Source organism: Neodiprion virginianus, chromosome 1, assembly GCF_021901495.1.
Source record: "Neodiprion virginianus isolate iyNeoVirg1 chromosome 1, iyNeoVirg1.1, whole genome shotgun sequence".
Lineage (NCBI taxonomy): Eukaryota > Metazoa > Arthropoda > Insecta > Hymenoptera > Diprionidae > Neodiprion > Neodiprion virginianus.
This window is the reverse complement of record NC_060877.1, coordinates 6,113,758-6,137,374: the sequence shown is the minus strand read 5'-3', so window position 1 is coordinate 6,137,374 and position 23,617 is coordinate 6,113,758. Positions and strand designations below refer to the sequence as shown.

Sequence of the window (23,617 nt, the reverse complement as noted above, 5' to 3'; positions counted from 1 at the left end):
GTAAATTAATGTTACATACATAAAAATAATGTTTGTTCCATTATATTAACGTGACGACTCTGTTGAAGTACGCTTTCATTGTTCATTTACTAAAATAAAATCATCTCAAATTGCCCGAAAGTAAATTAAATCTGTACAATTTAATTAAAAATCACATTTTCTTAATACTGTTTGAAATAAATGTTGAACATTATAATAGGGTGAAAGCGAGTACAAATTTTCGTACTAAACTTTGTGCAAATAATACGTAACTCGAAATCAGCTGCGTAAGTAAGATTAAGAAACTGACCTTTCATATATGTTATAAATATTACAACTACAAGTGAGTAATTTAATATGAACGTTGAGATAACCGTAGTTAAAAATATCGTATAAAACGTCCAAGAATTTTTATTCCGATTTCTGTTCAAGAAATTTTTATTTAACAGCTACGGTGAATTTTCACTAGTGAAAACCGTCAATTTTCTATTGACAATTCAAAGCTCTACATGGCTCTACCGATCCACCTAATTGTATCTAATTAAATTTTATACAGTTTTGATGGACTTTGGTCGGTTTTTTTAAAAGATTCTTTTAACCAGGCCGACTTTTTTGAATGTATAGATTACAATGAATGAATCAAATAACGTATCAGTTCTTCCGAAAGTTACACTATAACTAAATATTTACAATGATAACCATTTTCAGTGCTGTCCTTATCGTTAGAAGCACTGTTGTAACAAAATTATAATTAATCAATTTTACACTTAGCATTATTTACAGAAAATCCGTAATTTGAATGATTAAGAAATGCAGTAACAGTATAAAACTAAATTCACAAGTTCATTCAAATATGTTTTCAAGCAGCATGTGAATCTTATGATAAATGTAATTTAAACTGGGATTTTCATCTTAAAAATATATTGAGTTGATCCCTGTTTTTAGTATTTATCGGAGAGTACCATCCAGTAATTCAGTAATTTATAAGAACTTATTTAGAGTAAACGCATTCTGCATATTCAGTTTCGTACTTTCCCAGAGCTAAGGACAGAATCTCTTAAATTGCAAACACCTTTTCTCTCTGCCTCAAAGTACGTGTTAAAAGTATTAGCGATGGTTAAAAGTTCAAAAATTCACTAGCGAAAGTAAATTAAAATCAGGATGAGTTAATTGGCCTCGTTGTTGTACGATACCGTCCAATTCTACGTGTATTTAACAGGGACCTTATTGTACATTCTAATGTAAAAACAAGAATTTAGAACACTTATAATAACTTTGATAGAAAAAACCTTAAACGGAATATTGCACTTATCCAATGTCTGTAACAACAATTTTTTCTCATTTAATCTATTGGTTATTATTTACAATTCAAGCAGTGACTAATAAATCTGCCTCATTATTCAATTGAAGTATATAATTTAATGCATTTATAAGAGGTGCCCTAAATTTGTACTCGGCGAAAAAATAAAAATTCTTAAAATTGTAAATAATTGTAATACATTCTGTCATTCTCAACATTATTTATGCGGAGCGTGGTAGACGGCTGTTTATTAGATGAATCGAATCTTTTCACATGCGATTTACACCGAGTAGTTGAACAATACGAAACAATCAGTTCTGTCAATAATAACAAATGTTAGACAAGATGATTATCAATATGTATATTTTTTTTTGTATTTTTTTTTTAAAACTTTTTTTAGTTTTGCTTTGTTCACATGTATGAATTGGAAAACAGTAACGGAGTTAACCACATAAAAATATCAGTCTCCCCTGATATCGTGTGCTGTATTACATTGATACAAATATAATTGTTCGTTATACCTTTAATTTTGTTGGCTTTGTCAAACGAGTAACTTTAGTAAATACTTTTTCCTATGCATCGAAAACTGTGTGTATTAATTCAAATTGGAAACTTTTTACATCAGTTTTTTCCATCATTGAATCCATTAAGCAATATGCTTTTGTAAGAATGAATGTTATTTATGCTAATTTTTACATCAACGCCTTTGTGAAAAGAAGATCTCTGTGCTTGGTACGTATGTGCGAGCGTAACGTGTCAATTCGGCTGTACGTGGCTGGACAGTAAGGGCACAGTGATCGTTGAGCCGTGTGGATATGGAAATGATGCCATCGGTTGGTTACCTGTTTCCCGCATGCTCTGCAACGCCAGAGAGTTGGACTGCTCACGGATACAGCGAACATCTCGTGATAAGTAAGTCCAGCCGTAATGGTTGGGAGTGGACCTGAAAACCCCCAACTTTCTAATGTATTTTTGTTCATCAATCTATTAGTAATTTTACTCTTTCGAAAATTTCACCTCACAGAATACAGATAATACCATGTGAAGAGAAAAATATTTTTATATATATATATATATATATATGTATATGCATTTCAGAAAACTCATTCAGTTTTACACCATGCACAGTTTTATCTCACTTACATCACTGCCGAACACACCATTCAAACAAATCGATTCTCTCATATTCACGGTCATTCATATTTTACAATTGTAGCATCGATTTTTATGCATCGCAAGCGTGAAAGAATACCACTGGAACTATAGGTACATACATGCCAACAAGTATTGACGATTTATTCAATTAATTGAATACAATTTTTCTATCTTAATTTTTATTTTACTCAATGTAAAAATGGAAGTAAGATGGTCGTGAATCTTACGTTTGAAGAATGATCTCACTCACGTCAACTTTTATACTAATTCCGGTTGGTAATAGAAAAAAAATCAATATTTATTACAAAGACGTCTTTACATTATTTTTGAATGCTTTTGAATATAAATATATTACATATCATCAGAGCCTCTATGTTCCTTTCACAATCAGTCACTACACGTTTACATTCCACTTAATGCGGATTATTAACATGGAATGAGAATATATAATATAACTTAATAGCATAACACTAACAGTATAAAATCAACTTATGATAAATAAGTTTATACTATGTTATTGCTGCTAAGAAAGAGCCTAGCTTAACAATTTTATCAGTCTGATTTTTTTCTATAACGCGCACAACTGTGAAAGAAGATGGCATATGGTAAAAAACGTTAGTATTATGCAATACTAATGATATTATCCACCTAGTTCCCTACTAACAATGATCGGTGAATTGGAATAAAATATTCTTTGGTACACCAAATCAATTAAATTGAACGACTTGCGTTGATTATTACAATATAAACATACTACTGGAGAAAATATCAAAATTAGTCATCTTGTAGGGTGGAAATAATTTTCCCCAAGTAATTTTTCTTCCTTCTACTTGATCGATTTGATCACGTTAATTACGTTTTGCGCCAAATGCTTGAGTTTTCGAAATCAGTTAAAACGCAGGTTCATAAGTTGGGCACTTTTATCACACTTGAAGCATTCGAGTTTAACTAGAAATGAATCTTTTCACAACTGAAAATATATAATAGATATGGAAATATAATACGTGCCATAAATACTTTGAGTAAAAAGCGAAAGATTTAATTCTGAATTCGAATATTTCCTGACGTCACAAAGTATCTAATTCGAAATATGTCAAAACGATTGTATACAATTGAGTAAGTTAAATTATACAACCTACGTTTACATTAATCTTGTGAACGTTGGAACTTCTGCAATATATATGTATATATATATATGCAAGGTTAGATTTTATAACTTGCCTTATAATTCCTTAATCTCAATATGAAATAATATGCGCTCGGTGCCCTACTTGTTTTTCTTAATTTGCTCCCAGGCTAATTGTTAGGAGGTAGTAGAAACATGGAGAAGATATGTTCTCTGTTGTGAAAGAAGTTCCTTGCTAGCTTGATTGAATTAATATAGCTGAAAGTATTTTTGACGTTATTGTACGTGAGCATGTTTGGCACGTGTGTGTGTCAGCAAAGTGTCGCTACGCGTATAAACAGCTGGGCATAGCTGACAAGCATATTTCCCTGGATAATGAACGTAGTAATGGTTTCGCACGTTAGTAACGACCTTACCACACAAGGAACATCGTCTCCTCTCGTCTGAGTTACTCACTCTCTCAAATATCTGAGATATCCTCCAGTTTTTAAGCTCTGAAACAATAGAAAAGTCAGTGTGAAATTTTCATACAGTTAGCAGGATAATGGGCGTATCAGATTTGTCATTACCTATACTTATATTCCATTCATACTTGCATGTTCTTCAAAACGGCACATTTCTAAGAACAAAAATCATGGCATGGCATTGTTCTTTCGTAAAAATGAATCACACAAAAGCCATCTTGGTACTTGTAGATGATTTTTATTGATACTTGTTATCATTACAAACTTATAAATAATCCTCACCAATCTATTCAGTACTGACTAAATTGATACGGAAGACTTAAGTTATTTAAAGAAGATGAATATTAACACAGACCTACGAAGAAAGTGTCAGACGAGAAGCGACTCTTCGAAGGTTTGTGCTAATATTTCATGTATTATTTGGTACTTGCAGAGTATAAATAATCTACAGCTTTAATGCTTCGTCCTAACGTGCAATTTTAAATGATCAAATCTCGAGTAAATTTTATTGCATATAGGACAAGTGAACTGTACTGGATTATGAAACTGATTATGATGCCATTTGTTGCGAACCGTTTTGCCACACGTTGTACAGACGTAGAGGGTGGGAGCGTCTGTGTAAGGTTTGGGGAGCTTGAAAAACAACTGCGTTTGGTCAGCAACGCGTAGATACGAGCCGGTCACCCTTCTCCCCAGCCCTGCAAGCAATACTTTTACAAAATCGTCTGGGGTCCGAATCCACAATATCGCATAGATGAAACACACTTTAAATCTTAATTAACTATACTACCTATTGAATGATTTGAAAAAAAAAGTTTTAGATCAATTGTAAACGCATTAGATCTACAAGAGCTGGAAAATAAAACAAACCATTAACACACAATTATGTTTAATCAAAAAATTAGTAGAAATACATTAAATGCACATGTGGTTAATTTTTTTTCATCCATATTATCTACATTATAATTAAAATGTATAATGTATAATATAACATAAGAATTATGTTAGAATAATAATAATATATATATATATATATATTTTTTTAAAAATATATATATATATTTTTTTGTAATAAAATCGGTTATTCTTAGTTTAATATATTTTATCTGCATGGTCAGAAATATGTGCCTATTGTACGTTTCGAGCCAAAGTTATATAATGATTTATGTATAGTAAAACGATGTTCGTTATTCTGTTATATGTAATAAAAGATTTGATAAATGGTTTAAGGTTTACTAGGGTATGGTACAATAGTATAAATGTAGCGTAGTAGCTCTAAACTTTCAGCAGTTCGTTTATGTTATGTGTAGTGCCGCAGTGTGCCGCTGCTGCTGTCAAATTGCAATACAGCACGTGTCCGGTAAGTAACTGTAATTGTCATTGATTTTTAATAGAAGGCGACAGAGTAATTTTTAGACATAAATAAACGAACGAAAAAAATAAGTGTGAAAAAAACAAAAAAAAAAAAAAATCAAGTAAAGATTCGTTTCTGCTACTGCGTTAGAAAATGCAAATATGGTCTCGGCAAATGATTATTCAGATTAAGAAATGTTCCATGGAACACAGAAGAAATCAAACAATTCGTTCTGATATTGCAGTAACAGATTTTCAATGAAAATTCTTTTGCGCCGTGGAATAGTCCTAGACGCGAGATATACAACTTCCCCGAAAATAACATAATAATTGTATATATATATATATATATATAATAATATGAAGATATATTATAATTAATTGTAATTTGTATATATTATTATATAAAGAGATATTAATAATAGTATTTTTTTTTTTTTTTATTTAATATAATAATGTACAAGGAGCTAGGTGTTATCACTCAACAAGATGTCTACGCATTAAAATGAAACATTAACGTACCCTTATCCTATCAGCTAAGCCTAGTCCCTAGGTTACACCTATCCTATTTAACTACACTCATAATGTTCTCTTGCACAGCCATAGTTTCTTTTTCTTCGCACTATCGTAGCTTGTCTTGTGGTAATTCAATTTTAATCCGTCATTAACTATTTAACATCTTTCTACCTAGGTAATACTCTCTTTTCTTACGTTCCCCTTCCCATTTCCCCCGACCCCTGTCGTAGTATCACATTTCCTATGTACACAAAACGCTAATAATTTCAAATTTCAAGAACTCGACGAGCCTCTGCTCGGTTCCTTTCTTGTATTTTTAGTTTTTTTTTTTCTTCTCCTTTTTTTTTTACTTTGACAATTGAAAACTTAATATAGTTATTGAGAAATAACCCCTCGCTCCATACTATCGCAATATTGCACGATTTCTTTAAATTCTTCTCAATTTCAATAAGGTGTTAGCACCAATCTATTATATCACAATGTTCCACTCCACACCACGCAGTTGTAAATATATAAATACCTATATGTAGTAGTAATTTTAATCAATAAGAAGTTTCAATAACAGCCAAGGAGCCTGCGATAGTGCAAGCTGTTTGTTTTGTGAAATCTGTGCCGAGTATTTTTTGAAAAACATTAATTTCCTTTAAATTTAAACCTTCGAAGTTAACATTACGGGAAAATGAATTATGAATCGTTCGAGCGAACTATCTCAAGTGATTTTTCGTTGCGAAAAAGTTATGAACTTCAGATAGTACTGACGAGTGCTGACAAATAAATCGCAGTGACATGTATGTAGTATGAAACATAATCTTTGTTTTTTCTTATTAGTTTTTCTTTCCTCGCGAGAAAAAAATATCAAACAAACAACATATGGATCAGAATAAGTGGTTAATTCTTCGTTATTCCAGGGGAAAAAAAAAAAAAAATTAGAAAAAAATAATATAATAACAATAATAATAAATTCATTTTAGCTAAACACCCGGCGGATATTTGGTAAGCTGAAGTATGAGCTACTGTAGAACATCTACAGCCTTGTATTCGATCGTATCTTTGAAACAATAATAAAGAACCAGCGGCTGGTCTGCCAGGGGTAGGCCTACGGTGCACCTTGACATTTTTCACTGTTAATAAATTAATATGTGTAGCCGTATACATGCTCTCATCAAACAGTAATAGAATATATAAAATCATAAAACAGTAAAACAATATTAAATAAATTATCAATATATTATTATACTTAATAATCTGCATAATATATTAATATTCTAGATATATATTAAATTATAGGTATGTGTGTAGCCGTAACTATGCAAAGTGCTATTTTTAGAGAACATGATAGAATAATCGAGAAACAAAACAGAAAAAAAAGAGAGAGAAAAAAGAAACATATCGAAGGTAAGATAAATAGTTACAGACCAGTTTTAACGTGGCCCTTTGAATAGCTATTCGACTGTGTATTTGTCATCGTTACAATATAGGTCGTTATATGATACGTGTTTTGATGTGAATAGAATAAAAAAAAAAAAAAACTAAAAAAAAAAAAAAAAAAAACAAAACGGGAAGAATAGGATTGCACCTTAACCAATTAAATATCAATGTGCAATGATGTTGTGAATATCTAACCACCCCTTGGATAAATTGTGTTTTAACGTTACTATCTCCAACCAATGTAGAATATAACAGTAGATTATATAAAGTATAAAATATAGTACTATAAATCATCCAATACAATAATAAAAAAAATTTTTTTTTCTTGCCTACAGATTTAAGTCCCAATCGTGGAATGTCTCATAATTTCCACTATTTGCTGCATTATAGTTTGCGGTGTGCAGTTTTATCATTATATAGACTTTAGGTGTTTTGTAACAAGTAACGTTTTGTAGTCAAAGTTCATATTAGAGAAAAAGAAATTAATTTTCTTTACAGACATATTAGTTATTTTATGCTATTTTCATTATTTTTTTTCCTTTTTTTTTATACATATCAAAATTGGCGACATGTAGGACAGAATTTTCGTTGTGGATTAGTAAATTCATTTTTTTTTTTTTCCGTCTTTACATTTAGGGTGTAGTATATGTATTTTAAATATTGCTATTGAATGGAAATTATTGTTTCACAATCTAATATGAAATTCAACTAAAAACTTTCAACAACTAGATGACTTCACCCTGCAAATCGAATGAATTAGTTTATACGATTTTATTTTTTAATATTATTATTATGGTTTTTTTTTTTTCATCGTTTTCCGTCATTTTATTTAATATTAATAATTTTTTTTCCTGGCTGCCAACTTGCCAATGCTACTCAGCAGCAACTAAGGGAGGAATTGGCACCACATTTGCTCCCAATTATGTATAGTTTTCAATTGCCATGACTTTTGGACCAAAACTAAGGCTGCCCTCCTTGTCCTATACATTGTCCTTAGATCTTACCTCAACAATTAATTGTGTTTTTTTTCCACTATTTTTTTTTTTTTTTTTTGTAAGCGTAGAACCTATAGATTTGGTGTTCAAAATGATGAAACAATCTTTTTTTTCCTAGAGCGTCTAGGAAAGAGTGTTCATACTATCATTGTTCGCAGCGAGTGCCAAGGAACCAGCCATGAAATCATTAAGATCAATCTTTCTCGCTTCGGGATGTTTAAATTTAAAATGTGTGCGCAAATTGTCACTACGAGTATACGTGGCACGACAGAGAGGGCACTCAAACCTGCCAGGGAAGTGGACGTGGTAGTGGTTCCTGATGTGCGTCACCACCTTGCCGCACAGCTTGCACCTGTGAAGGTTGCAGCCGCCTGGCACCCGGTCAAACGTCAGCCGCATGTGCCAGGCTTTTGAACCTGCAACATCAACACAAGACAAGTCACTCAATTGCACCTTCCCCACCTATGCTCGCTAGATTTTTTTTTTTTTTTTTTTCTTTATACTGCATTGATCTAGTCTATTACTCATTTATGCGGACGAGCCAACTGTTACCTCTCAATTAACGATATGTTATAATTAAAAACAACATAGATATGTACAGAAAAAAAAACGACCGACAGTATCCCGTTGCATTCATCAAAGTTCTCTCAAATTATTCCTTGCGTAATGTCAATGGTTCGATTGTGAAAAAATTATCGTCAACATGGCGATTGAAGCTCGTTGAATTCTATGGGTATTATCCATAGGAATAATATTGCTTGTACAAAATAGTATGTAACATCTTTCGCAACAGTGACGATGTCAATGAATTTATGTGTCGAGCACTGTCGCATAAATGCAATGTCAATTAAACTAGATCAATTGTCCTGATTAATGTAGACCTGATACATAAGTTAGTTTAGCCACTGATCATTTGTGGTGTCGTAACCTGAAGTAATACTTATTATTCATGACAGCACACTAAATCTCGGTAGTTGACATCTTGATCATTTTGAATGGTAACAGTTTATATTCATATACATAAATGTATGCATATATACACGCGCATACACACACACATGTATATATATATATATACATTATGTATAAATATATACACGTATATGTATGTATAGGTGTATGTTTATATATATATATATATAAACATACGTATATATACACACACAAAATTGGGAACGATAAGAGTACCTTTGTTAAAGTAGGATCCTTTTGTTAGATTTATTAGATTTTCATTAAGTGTCAGTTGCATGTAATTACTTGTGAGAGCGACAGATAGGGAAGAGATAGAATAGAAAGATAGATGGGGGAATACATCGTTATAAAATGATGATTGTTATTTTCATTTGATTTAAAATCAGAAAGATCGGCTTGTAACACCTAACTATTGGGAACACATAATTTAGTTTTTATCAAACCCTTCCGTCCTTTACCACCCCCTCCCATCCCCGACCTTCCACCCCACCAACAAAGACATACCTGTTATATAAAGTAAAATTATCATTTATTTCACAAATAGCAAGTACAAAAATATTACAATTTACATTATAATATTCTATCGTCTAAACATTAATAGCTAAATATAAATTATGGCTTCAAAAGCAAAAAGTTAAATACTTAACGAACTATGTAATCTGTATGGCACATGAGGGGTACAATAATGATTAATGCGTAATGGAGATTCTCTCATTGAATACAAACTACTATGTTGTAGACTGAAATACCTCCTGTATGGAATATAATATTAGATCTATTAGGTGCACATACTAGCAAAAAAAATATGCTGCCTCGTGTCACACTCGTTTCTACAGTTTTCAATTCACGTCCGGTGAAATATGAATAAATCATACATAATGGGTCGAAATTCGAAAACCTCGACAAAATACTAGCTGACCGTTGAAGGGGGGCAAAAGAGGTACCTTAACAGGTAACAATGGGGGTTTTCTTAACTTGAACCTACAAGTTAGCATTTGGTAAGACTATGCTCATCGACGCCAAGTATAAGTGGTGATCTATGTTCGAGGCGGGCGAAATAGCGTTTAACAGCACAGAAAGTGTAAATGAAATTGGTGTCTTCCTGACATGTTGCGCAAAGATCACGAGAATAGTATTATAGATGGACTGATATTAGTGCATACGCCTTTGGTTAATACGCAAACAAGCATCGAGATATAAACGACATACTTGTATTACTTACGAAGCTAGAATAATGCTCTAAGCGAAAAATTTGTCAAATAATTAATTTGCGAGTTATTTATTCTAGATAAATGACGAATGTTTACTTCTAATGTGTGCCTTAAGATTGTCACTTCGAGTGAATACAGTATTGCAAAATGGACACTGGCAATTCTGCGATTGATGGGATCGAATGTGGTGCCAACGATTACTGACTGATTTGCCGCACTGCCGACAGCTGTATAATTGAGGACTGGATTCACCGGGTATTGGAATGAACATGTTATACCCGTTAGTTGCCTCTGGCCCTCTCATTACCCATGTATCCCGGGGTCGCGAGGGAGGAGGCATCCAGCAGGAAAGCCGGAGCTCCGTTGGTTGAGTTAGAGGGGAAATCCCCTCCTCTCTCTTCAGTGAGACATCACTGGCCAACACTGGAACAGAGAGAGAGAGAGAGAAGGAGAGATCCCCCTTAGCCCTTGACAACACATAATCTTTACAATCTCACCACTCACATTCACTTCCATCAATCATTCACTTACTTATTCGATATCCTTGACCTTCTTATCGAGTAGCGATTCTCAATTAACGTTATTATTCCTTAATTCAAATTTAGTCACACACATATCTTAATTATCTATAATATTAAAATATACTTTAGGATTATTGGGAATACTAGGACCTATGTCTTGTGAGTACGATTCAATGTCCGTTTTGCCAATGTCAGTCTTAAGAAATACCTTTCTACTCAACTTTTTCGTCTTATAAATTTCGTTCCTATCCCTGCCGTTGATATCAAATAGCCAAAAATATTTTTCTTGGATTCCATAAATATTGTTCTAAAGGTAGTCTTGCTCAGGGCAAACATATAGTTGCGTGACAATGTCCTAGTATTCGCGTATAATAAGAATGAAAAAAAGTACAGTAAAATTGAACAGCAATTTAGGAAATGTATTAATTGTTGCCCAGCAAAATTCTCCGAATTTTTAATAATCTTTGACAAAATAATTCGAATATGTGAAATTTAACTCAGCCAAAGAATGTGTTGCTACTAACTATTTGTATGTTGGGATGTTTACGTTTAATGTGATCCTTTAGATTATCTAATCTTGTCCTATGACAGCCACACATTGGGCAGACATAGTTCCCTGGATTATGCGTCAAATAATGATTCCGTAGATTCGATACGATTCTCCCACATATTTTACATTTACTCGTATATGTATGCGGTAGTTTTTCATAAAAATCAGACACATTTACTTTCTCTATATCCGATATCGGCACACTTTCAATGCTTGGAGGAGTAAAAAATGTCGAATCTGTAAATAGAGAAAAGCGAGGGTAAAAATGACCGTCTAAGTAGAAGAGATTTGCGAAGGAACGTACTTGATCAGACATGCATTTATCTAGGTATGTACTGTTATGAATTGTATGTATTAAAGATTACATATTGATTAGTCTTGTACTAAAAGGCACCACAAGAAAGCCTAAAAACCTGTTTACATTAGCCCATGGGCTTGAGACTAGTTACAATGACTTAATTGAGCCACAATAATAATGACTCTAAATTCATATTCAGTCTTCGACGTTTTTCACAACCTTTTCGTATAATACTGTTTCCCTAAATAAATCACTAAAATGGCAATTACAACAATGGCAAATATATATTAATTATGAGAGGGATGGGCTGAGGGAGGGGAGGGTCTTTTGGATTCTGGGAAGGGAATATAATATCGTGTACGTGAGTCTTTAAATTGTATATAAATATATATGTATATATTATTTTTATTTTATTTCGTTCAGTTTTTTTCTTTTAGCGATTAGGTATTGATGCCTTGTATTTAGGTGAGATAGTCCGCGTTATCTTTTCCTAAAAAATGTTTCGTATCCAAAGGCATGAACGGCGAGGGATGATTTCCCACTCGAATTCCATGTTTCAGCTTAATATGTCTCTTTAGATTGTCGGATCTGGTCAATGATATCAAGCATATGCGACACTGATATTTGTCAGGGTTATGTGATTTCATGTGCTTTTTAACGTTGGCCACAGTTTTTCCACACATCTTACAACATTCCAAACCAAGGTGTGTGTCTATTTTATAATTGTCATATTTTACGTCCTTTTCTTTTTTGCTAGTTCCTGTCGATCCTGGAATACAAGATCCCTTTTGAATCTTTAATATAACATTACAATTGAATCTAACAAAGTCCAGGCTCTACAATTATTTATTATTATTATTATCAATATTATTATTATCATTTGTTTCAAGTATAGAAATACATTTAATCAATTGAAACAACATACCGAACCTACTTTAGCAAATATATTATATAAGCACACACCTACTTGTAAAGGTAAATTAAAAAAGAATACCAAATAGCAATACTTTTATGCTTACGTTTCTCAAACATCGTAAATTGCCAACTGACGACGTCATTTCATCTTCGGCTCTTCTACTTATTTCACACACTACAATTGTCAAGACTGTTGCTAAATAGAACGCAAACGCATCACGACAGTGAATATACATTTTTTTTTTTTTTTTATTCTGTATCGTTCAGCTTTTTTTATTTCATTTTTTTTTTTTTTCTGCACTCGCATTTTAAAAAACGCATTTCATCCTTGAAATCGACAGTGTCAAATGGTAACACCATGCAGCAGCAAATGAACAGCATATAAGATATGAGAATGATGATCGAGTTCGCTAGGTACTTGTTGTAGACACGGTAAGGAATGCAAGAGAGTAGAATACAGACATGCACCGAAAACCCCAATTTATACCGAAGTATCAAGTCAGCAATTGATCTCTGCATACATACATCCACGCACACATCACACGAACCTACTGCATAGACACGCACACATTCCTATGTCTTCAGGTACAGGAGGTTGTTTCAAAGGATCTATTACACATTGCAACATCTTCAACGTCGCGGTAAAGACCAAGCGTAAGAAACTATTTTCATCAAACAACAATATAATCAATGATAGTATTCTATTCAAGGAAGTATTGTATAAGTATCGACATATGCTGACAGATGCAACTTTCGTAGATACAAAAATCATAAATACCAAAGTGAGTAAAGTAGAAAAAAAAAAAAAAACAGATAAAAACAAAACTGATTGCCGGTTATAATGATCAACAGCACTGTAATTGTTTATTTCAACTTAATATTTACATTTCTTCGAAAGTTGTCTATCAAAATATGAGGAGACTTACATAATCCTTCGATGAGAAAGAAACAAGTAAACATGTTATACTCTTGCTTTCCTCCTTTCGTAGCGCTGGGTCTCCTTGAACGCTTGAAAATGGAGTGGTTAGATACCTTCGAAGAACACCTTGTACTCGTATTCGACACAGCAGTAATCAACAGAATCATCAAACTTACTTAGCAACCCACACGCTATATTGAAATTTCGCAAGTATGGTCCATTTGCTTATAGTTTTAACAAACGAAAATTGTTAGGTGCTGTCATGATAACACACTTGCATAATTCTAATACACTGAATCAGCAAATGCACAATACCATCACCACAATACTAAAGTTTACACAATAACCTGGATCCTATAATATACATTTGGCTACTCACGTCATTCGAAATCGAGGGATACTTTTACATTATATCATATTATTTGGAAGTTTAATCTTAGTAAGCATGCATAGTAGTCCCACGATTTCTTTTCATCTAACATATTTCCCATCGCAACCAGCTACCGAATAAATCATATAACAAATATCCAAATAAAATCCAGTCTCGTACATGTAAATTCTGTCGTAGTAAACAGATATAATAAATATCAGATAATCTACGCAATAAGAGAAAACCGTCACAGAAATAAGATCTGATTTTTTAGAGCCAATTGAGTTGTTAAATTTCGTAACTGGTATAAATAAAACATAAAATCTAAGGTTTAAATTTCTTTTACGTTTCCTCAAAGTTGTACACACGAGTTTTTGTAAATTTTATTCAAGTATAATTAATGCATACTATTGGGTAAAATGTGTGTTATCAAATATTTTACTCATTGAGTTTCTCTGAGAAAGGGATTTGCTTTTCATTAATAGCGTAGGAAATATGTTAGATCATGATAAAATGTTATTTTAATGAGTTCAGATCTTACCATCAAGTCCGTCAAGAATTTCATGTGGGTTGTGGTGTTCAGATGGTTCTGTTCCTGGTACGCCGTCATTGAGGGTACCTGTGGTTGGCCCTCCATCCTCTCCTAAGAGACTTACAGGATGTCCCTGTGCACGACAATGAGGCAATTATTTAGTGTCATATTGAAAATGGCTGTTACTATTTAGGGTATATAAACAGCTTGAATTTTCTTGCAACTATTGTTACAAGGATCTTTACCAATGGTGGAATTGATGCCAATCACTGTTCAGCCAATGTATAATACCCATTTCTTATATTCAGCATTACACTTTTGATAAGACATGACAAATTTTTCTGTGGATGTGTTAAAATTCTTGCTGTTGTTTGACGAAAATGAAAAAAACCTAGTCAGGAGTTGGTGGTGTTTGGAAAAATTTTCTGTATTATAACAATAATTCAATTATTAAAATACTTTTTATCCAGTGAACAATAATTACATGTGGATAATGATACTGTTCAACAATAGTAACAAATAAAAAAATAAACATTTTTTTTATATAAAAATGCCATATTAATTATTAACATAATCGTGACATTATTATAAATTAAGCATAATTTCAACAGTTCAAAAAATATAATAAAAACTTTAATAACTTGCCCCCATATAAACGTTTTTTCTTATTTCATGATAATTATATGTTATAAAAATATTTCTGGAAGGCGTCTATTCAGATTTATATTGAAAATCGAAATTCGGTGGTCCACGCGAAGCATGGAATCACCTTGGGTGTTTTGTCTGAGCACCTTTGCGAGATATTCAAAGTATGTTTTGGCACGTAAGCAAATATCTGAGTAATGATTTAATGAAATAAATGTTGACTCTGCAGTACTGATAAGTTCCAATTTCCGTATGACATCTACTTTGAATCACAGATCAATGAATGTCTTAAGATACTTTTACGTAGCTTTACTGTACACTGCAACAATAATATCACAAAAATTTCTAAAAATAAATTTGATATTCAAGAAATTATTTTTATTGTTACCAAGAGTACTTGTATTAAACTGACCAATGCACTCTCGTTGAGATATTAGTAGAAAATATTCAGATCTACAAGAAGTCAAAATGACAGAGCGTGCTGGATCATACATCACAATATTGGAAAATACTACGACAATATATTTTAGCTACAGAGCGCGTCGCAATAAAATTAAAACAAAGACCCAACCAATATCATATTGATATCTACATAATTTAGTAATGGTGTGTCTTTAACCTGAGTTTTCATAACAAATACATTAAAAATTTTTCATAAAACGTAACAAATAATATCCTGTTAAAATTATGAAGCCGTTCGAGCCAGTTAGGAATGTTAATGGATATGAGGAAATTTGTATTATCGACATATTTAGCTGGTTATTTCACGTGACGATAATAGTAATCAGCCTTCGATTCCGCCTCTTTTGCAACGCATAAATTGTGTGCCTTACATTTATCATGATGATTGATAATCTCGAGCCTAAAATTTCCATTCCCAGCTGCGAAGGATGTACGAATTTCTGGAATAGTTTCGCTCCACTTTCTGCAATACTTGCAATACATTGTATGCAATTTCTCATCGTACTGTAACCAATGAAATATTTCCAACCAGCCTGGCCTAAATTTGCCTACTCGTCTCCCTGAATGAGAACGAAATAACAATTCGCTTGGACTTGACCGAGGCATTAACAATTCCCGTCGCAGGATATCTGAACCAAAATTCATTACAGAATTAAAATCATCCTGCGATTTAGTGCTTACTGGGCTAACTTGTGAAGCAAAATTGTGAGATTGCTCAGGCTCAGCTTTTATCGCGTAACGAGACTTAATCGGATAAGATTGTTCATGGGGTGATACATAATTTTTCGTCATTTTTTCTTTCTTTCCATGGTTACTGAATAGGGCTTCTGGCGCTCTGACTGAAAGGTAGCCCCCAGCCATGATGGCTGTTTTGAGCGAGACATGCTTCAGAAGGAAGTTACGATTGCTAGGATCAACTTGCGCGTTCTGACCATCCATGGTATTCTCACTCTTCCCATCACTTTGAACCTCCCACGCCATATTAGTCTGTCAACAGAGAAGGAAAGGACATGTGTTTAATAAACACATCTAATACTTTGAAATTTTGTTTTGCAAAGAAAGAAGTTTTTTTTTTCTTTTCTGAACTTAACAATCCCTTCCTTCAAATGTTTCATTTGACCAATGTAAGAATCGGCAATTAGCGGGCAGATTATTTGTGCCTAGATAGATTTTCATTCAGGGAACAGTAACAAAACCATGTATTGAATGATAAACGCACCTTTAATTGAATGATAAAAATTGATAAAAAAAAAAAAGCAATCGAAATTGTAAGTATATATCTAAAAGAGAAGTTCTTTCCTTGGAGCAACATTATAACATTTAAACATATATTTATGCTCTGCACACCCATGAACAATCTCGTATTAGCTGAAATCATACAATCATATCCATGTATAGATGTCTCAGAATAATAATTTCCTTGCAGTTTAGAGAACAAACGAATACCTGAATAAACCCTCAAATGATAGTAACTCCTTAATTCAACATAAGTGAGCCATGTACAGTTGTTTTATCATGAAAATGCCAAGATTTCTGGCAATTGATGGAGTATAATATATTGCACTAGAAATATTTACCATCCGTACAAAGTATCTGAATAGAGAGTGGACTTTTGTGATTAAACAGTCTGTGCCCTCACTTGAGAATACTGATCTTTTCACTTCGCGATTCACTTGGCGATCGATTAATGCGATGTACTTTTCTCAATTCTACACACAATGGCCATATGAACGGATTCGTATGGCGTTGCAAAAGAGCTGAATGTAAATTTTACGATTCTGCTACGAATAGAATGGTTTTGAAAAAAATTGCGAGTGAATAAAAACTTCTAACTCTAGTTCGCCCAACTGCTCTTTGATTCTAAAATATTCATTCGGTAATGGTTTATAGTCTAACTCTTTGAAGGAAAAAAGGTACTACCTCATCTATAATAAAAATGAACTTTCTGTATCGTTTGACTAAAGTCTAATAAATGTCAAATGATAATTTTTGCAACCTGAATCCCACGCATCCGTGTTCAGGCTTCTTCGCCATAACTGTGCAATACGAATTATTGCAGAAATTATTATAAGGCCTGGTGAATGTCAGTACAAAATTATGTTAATGATATTCGCTAACAGAAAACTTGTACGACATGCACGTGACATGCAAATGTTCGCTTTAAAGGTTTATTAAAAAATCAAATAACCTGTTCAATATTGAGATTGAGCATTTTAACAACGTGTCAAATCTGGATTTAACATTAAGGCATCGCACGATGAAATACGTGAAACGATGGCAAGAAAAACCAGCTGTAAAGTTCAGGCGATAAGCACTCTTACATGAAGTATAACAATATTTATTAATGGGAATGCGTTTTAATGCTGAATATGAGTTGGTGAGTTCATAGCAAGGGAGAATAGTGAAATGAAATACATTTTCTATTTATAAGAGTTTCAAATATCAAACTGCTCGAACATTTTGGAAACAACAATTGTTGGAAAAGTTTCATAGTCTTGAGGAAAACAATAATGAAATTTAGCATTGGTATCGCTGTTAACAACATACGCCTTTTAACTGATGATAGTAATGAAAAATGCAACAAACAAACATTATTACTTACGGGAAGTGTGATGTTTTCGGGAAATTCAGATAGGTGGTGATCAATTTCTTGTTTTATAGGAGGCTGAGGCTGAGACGACGGAGTGATGGGTCTTCCACCATCCTCCACATCACTCCCCATTGTATTATTTAATTTCGGAATTATCGGGGGACTTGATTTGTAACTACATTGAGACGAAGTCTGAAATTGAAAAACTTGCTACATTAATCGAGTTCCTTTGCAATTGACAGCAGGTTTGAAGAAATAGACAAACGTATTAGAATCGCTACTTTTCACATATACTTGTCCCGAAGGTTCCAGTTTGTTTTTTACATTTCACTTAGTTTCGACAAATGAAGATAGTTTTTTTAACAAATCAATTCATTGGCATCAAATGTCGATATAAAAATATGAGGGTAATTTGAAAAAATTTTCATTTCATACTCATACTAGTCAAATAATATAATAGAGAATATTTTCACGCATGTGAATATATTTTAACTAATCTTATCTGAAGAGTAGCACTCAGACATGAATAATGAGGTAATTTGAAATTACATGAGATTACGTTCATCTCAATTTTTTTTTTTTTTTTTTATTACAACTTCAAGCAGATGTGATGAAATGCAAAAGTTCAATACCAGATATAGCATAGATACGCGCATTAATTTGATGTCGCTATCAAAAGTTGCAGGAAATACCTTCTGGTTGTAGAATTATTTCGGTATTTAATCAAATTGAATTCAAGAATAGATTTTTCAAAAATTATATTCATATAATTTTCAATTAGTCAATTTTTAGAAAATTTTAAAAGTAACTTCATTCGTTGTCTGATTTTTTATTAAACTTAAGCAGATAATCTTATCATATATGGCCAATGGTTAATGTTACACGTGGCTCAATGATTTTAAAACTGTGCCAATCATGTTTACACAAGATCGACGATCCGAAACGAAGAATTGAATACAAGCATATGGAATTTTCACTGCAAATATTACATGTCTGCTACTTGGCACTCGAATCAGGAATTTAATTTAAATAAAAAAAAAAGTATCTTGCAGAATAAAAATAGTACCTTTTCTATATTATTCATCATATTTGTAGGATTTTGGTTTTTTTTTTTCAATCTATTGTTTCGTGCGTAGTAAAATCAAACCTTTAATCAGCTTCAAACTGAATTTATTATGTTGAAAAAGCAAAATGAATAAGAAATAAAATATCATCAACATTGACTTACTTGAGAATCAGACAAAAATCTTTCGCTCGGAGGCCCGGTGAGAGAGACATCGTAATTTGTAGAAATCTTTCGTTTCCTTTTTTCTGGATGGGGTTGAAGATTCGGCGATTCGGTGTGCCTCGTACTGGTCTGGGTCTCGGGTTCGGGCGATGGACTTTTTTCTTCAGTTTTATTATTTACACTATTATCAGTGAGTCCCCTAATTTGCAAAGCTTCCGCAGTCTTGAGGAACATCGGTAACAAATGTTGACTAACATTAACTTCGCCCTTGTACATGAAGTGCAGCAAAGCCTTCATCTCCGTGTCGTTAACATCCTTTAGAAATATTATCGGATGAGGATGAGTGTTCTGTAGAAATATGTTCTCAAAGTACGGACTACACGCCGATAGTATAGTTTGGTGGGCTTTAAAAGTTTCGCCTACGCAGGCCAACGTAACGTCGCAGAGCGCTTCGCGTGCGAGTAAAGAGCTTAACACGTCTGTCAGGTTGGCAGGATGGTTGTTCCACCGGAGGCAATACTGTTGGTCCATGTTGTCTATCTCCAGTCCCAACCCTACAATCAAACTAACTGCGCTAAACTTCCTTGCCCTGCTTCTGCTTGTTTGTTGTTTTTTTTTCTGTTTCTTTCTTTGGAGAAAAAAAAAAGAGAGAAACACAAGATAAAACAACAATCCAAGAAAAAAAGGAAGAATTTGGTTTATGTATGTACTTAGTATGTGTACAGAGTCTTTGGTGGTAAAAACAAGACAGAGAAAAAAGATGAAACCAAGCGACTTATCCAGTCAACCCTTGCACTCTGTAGTATCAATACTAAAAACTAGAAAAACTCGATAGCCACTCACTCCACAATATCTAGTTCTTCCACACTGTGCAAACGTGCCACATTGCAATATAACTGTAAAACCCTTCAGGGTTCAGGAAATTACTACACGTGTCAAAAACATTTTTGCAACTCGACCTCGAGTTTACGCGGTACGCGATTGCGAATTCCTTCAAATGCCACTAGTCAGCCTATCGACGAGGTTAGAGTGGAAATTGCGTCGCAATATACACCACCCACAAATATGTTAATTCGTATATTTCGGAGTAAATGTTTTCGACAATGTCACTATTCGCGAAGCTTGGTCGCCATTGTCGCCAGTGCATTTCTGGTACGCTCATTCGCGAAAAATTTTTGATTCGCATTGTCGTTTTCAACTATACGCCGTATACAGATAAGACATTTATGTTACGAATACGTGTATGCGGTAGAGGCAATTCCAGTTGTGTATTAAGAAATATCGAAGGTTTGTTGATATACGGAGAATTACTCACCTTTTGCAAACTTTTTGCCATTACAACGCCACCCGACCCTTAACATCCACTGCCATATCAATCTACTAATGCCTACGGCCTTATTTTTAAAATACTTTTGACCTTCGTGCATCTGCCGAACCAGCCAGTGGAAAGGGCGCTAAAATTCAAACGCCGCATTTGACGCGACATCCCGATTCGTGACAACGAGTCGTCAGAATTTTTACGGGACGTTATCGATTTGTATCCCGTTTCTTTTTATTGTTTAATAAATACATCCTCGCATCATTTCTCTTTGTATTTCCACCGTTTGAACGTGGGATTAATGATTTAGAGTAATTTAACAACGTACTCGGGATTCATATCAACTTCAATTCGTACAATTTCAGGTATTAATTAATCAATAATTCAATTTCAAGTAAATAATCTTCTGATCTTCGTTGATGATCTTCGTTGTTGATCTCTTCCGTGATGAGTTATCGTTAAATTAAATTACAGAATATTATTGTATAACTTTCAACAATCTTTTTTCATTAATATACACGTTGCGCTGAATATATTTTCAATATCTTCCAACGTGACTTGTTGAAAATAATATTCAGGTTGAGATATATATTTGTTTTCATATATTTTTTTTTTTTTCCATCAACGATATCTTTTGAGCAAGATATCATAACCCAGTGAAAATGATGCGACAGTTGCGAAATACACGTGCAAATACAAATTCCATTAAAACATACAAATTGTATGTTGTATAGGTATTGAAATTTACGTAAATAGGAAAAATTCGATAGTCACATGAATATGACGTAAACGTCAATTGCAAAATCGAACAATGGGTGAAAATGTCTACTTTTTTCTGCCTTTTCTTTCGTTTCGTTCGAAGAATACTTCTGACACTGCAGATTAAAGAAACCGTAGATCGATGTCCAGCGTTCCGGGACTCAAAATTTTCTCGAAAAACTAGTATATGTAAACATTTATATGCATAATAAAGTAAGCAACGCACGCCGTTTGCGAAGAGCGCATTGTTACCTGGTTTACTCAAATTCATGGACATGAAATTTTTGGCGGCCGGTTAAAGCCGCGACCCTTTTATGATGAACGCCGGTCTTGAAATTGGCGGCAACCTGGTTGTCGTACTGGAAACCCTCTTCAGTGTTGAATCTTCCGTGATGATTTAATTTTTTTATTAAAAAATTTGTTTTTTTTTTTTTAATTCTAAAAGAAATTGTTCATACGAAATATTTATTTATCAACAAATGTCGCACTATTTGATTTCGCAGTTCTTTTCACAATTTTACATTATCAATATTAACATAAATTTATCGCGTTATTGTCGGGTTCCCGTTACGACAGATATTATTTTTGTTTTGAAAGAACGACGCAATCGGCATAACTACAACGATAACTATTATTATGATTATTAATTGATTACATCACTCGAACAAAACTCGACCCGTACCGCATTTAAAATACTACGATCATGAAATTCGAAAATTAGGGCTTGCTCAAATAACAGCCAGGATCACAAGCCTCGGCTGTATGCGATAACGATCGTGAATAAAATTTGAAATTCGGTGCACGTAGACATGGTGATGCACTTGCGGATAAACTTGGTAAAATGAGTGAGTGCAAGCTCTGGAAGTCGGGCAGGGTGCGTCGGGCAGAGTATATCCGGATATCGGTTGATACGCGACGGACGGGGTTGCGCACGAAGTGCACGCCGCGGAATGATGCAGGGATGTGTTGGCTGCAGCCGCACATCCCCTCTAATGAATGCACCAGGCATGTGCGAAGGATTTTATGTCCACCACCTCCACCGCGGCCGCCACCCTCCGGCCCACCCGGCCGAACCAACCCCTACCAGCACGGCACCTTATTATATACATATATTATATATATTTCAAGAATGTTTCGTTTCAGAAGTCGATCATCGCACTGCATATCACGACACGCAACGAAAATATTTCTGCAACATAACAGAAGTGTACAAATTATGTCAACGTGCTCGGAATATATGTTAGAAATATATTTGTACAAATTTTTGAGAGAGCTTATCCGAACATTTCAAAATCTTCCGGATATTGTATAAAAATTTGATATCCTGCCTATTTTTGGCGATATTTTTCGAACGTTTAATACGTTACACCGCGATTCAAATATCTCGTACATATATGTGTATGTATGCATATGTATCGAAAGTTATGAAAATTTTACACTGTATTTTAAATATTTTGCCAGTTATTCCAGAACGTTTTGAACGCGTTTATATACATAGCGATATATAGGCATGTAGTTGAGAAAAATTTCAAAAATGATATGACAAATTTTTTGTCAAACCTCTCATGTTTCTGAAATGTTTTCGAAATATTACGCGACTTGGGAACGATCTGCCGAACCAAAATTAAGGCGCTAACAATGATCTAACTCTCGACGGATTCCGCCAGTTGTATCCCTACGCTCTACGCCCTGCGATCTGAACTCGAGCAGAAAATCTAGCGCCGGTAAACGATCATATGTATATAGCACGGTATACACCCCTCGCAACGCCCTAGCCGCCGCCGTTGCCTTGGTACGTAGTTGTTGCCTTGGTAGCTGCCCGTGACGTTACGAGGTGTTCGGCTAAGTGAAGCTTGAATCTCCCGCAAAAGCTCCCGGCGCTCGTGCTGCGTGCAGCTGTTCGAAACGCCGGCCGCCCTAACCTAAAATCATGAAGTTTCGAACCCCGCGCATCGCTTTGCGCATCCGATCGTGTCTTCGTGTTTGATTGTGGTCGACGAGGGTGGAGGGG

The 23,617-nt window shown here is 33.9% G+C and overlaps 1 protein-coding gene across 14 annotated transcripts; it reads right to left on the bottom strand.

The window, feature by feature from the left end:
- Nucleotides 1-941: 941 nt before the first annotated feature.
- LOC124306998 (protein abrupt) lies at nucleotides 942-22,599 on the bottom strand. Of its 14 annotated transcripts, none has more exons than XM_046768357.1 (6): nucleotides 20,845-21,391; nucleotides 19,530-20,098; nucleotides 18,314-18,493; nucleotides 14,614-14,737; nucleotides 8,603-8,732; nucleotides 4,556-4,734 (listed from the first exon to the last, which is right to left on the bottom strand). In XM_046768357.1, the coding sequence occupies exons 1-6, from the start codon at nucleotides 20,954-20,956 to the stop codon at nucleotides 4,680-4,682; spliced, it is 1,170 nt and encodes a 389-aa protein (XP_046624313.1). In that variant the 5' UTR covers nucleotides 20,957-21,391; the 3' UTR covers nucleotides 4,556-4,679. The 14 variants fall into 14 exon arrangements, with proteins under 14 accessions (XP_046624285.1, XP_046624303.1, XP_046624295.1 ...); XM_046768364.1 differs by having other exon boundaries at nucleotides 4,556-4,722; nucleotides 20,845-21,390; XM_046768329.1 differs by lacking the exons at nucleotides 4,556-4,734; nucleotides 8,603-8,732 and adding an exon at nucleotides 942-2,222 and having other exon boundaries at nucleotides 20,845-21,416.
- Between the last annotated feature and the right edge of the window lie 1,018 nt (nucleotides 22,600-23,617).

What these genes read in the sequence shown, in the direction of transcription:
- LOC124306998 (XM_046768251.1), bottom strand. Translation starts at nt 20,956, where the DNA reads ATGCACGAAGGTCAAAAGTATTTTAAAAATAAGGCCGTAGGCATTAGT. An exon ending in TGGCAAAAAGTTTGCAAAAG is followed by an intron (nt 20,099 to 20,844) that starts GTGAGTAATTCT and finishes AGTTTAGCGCAG; the next exon opens with TTAGTTTGATTGTAGGGTTG. An exon ending in CCGAAAACATCACACTTCCC is followed by an intron (nt 16,699 to 18,313) that starts GTAAGTAATAAT and finishes CTCTGTTGACAG; the next exon opens with ACTAATATGGCGTGGGAGGT.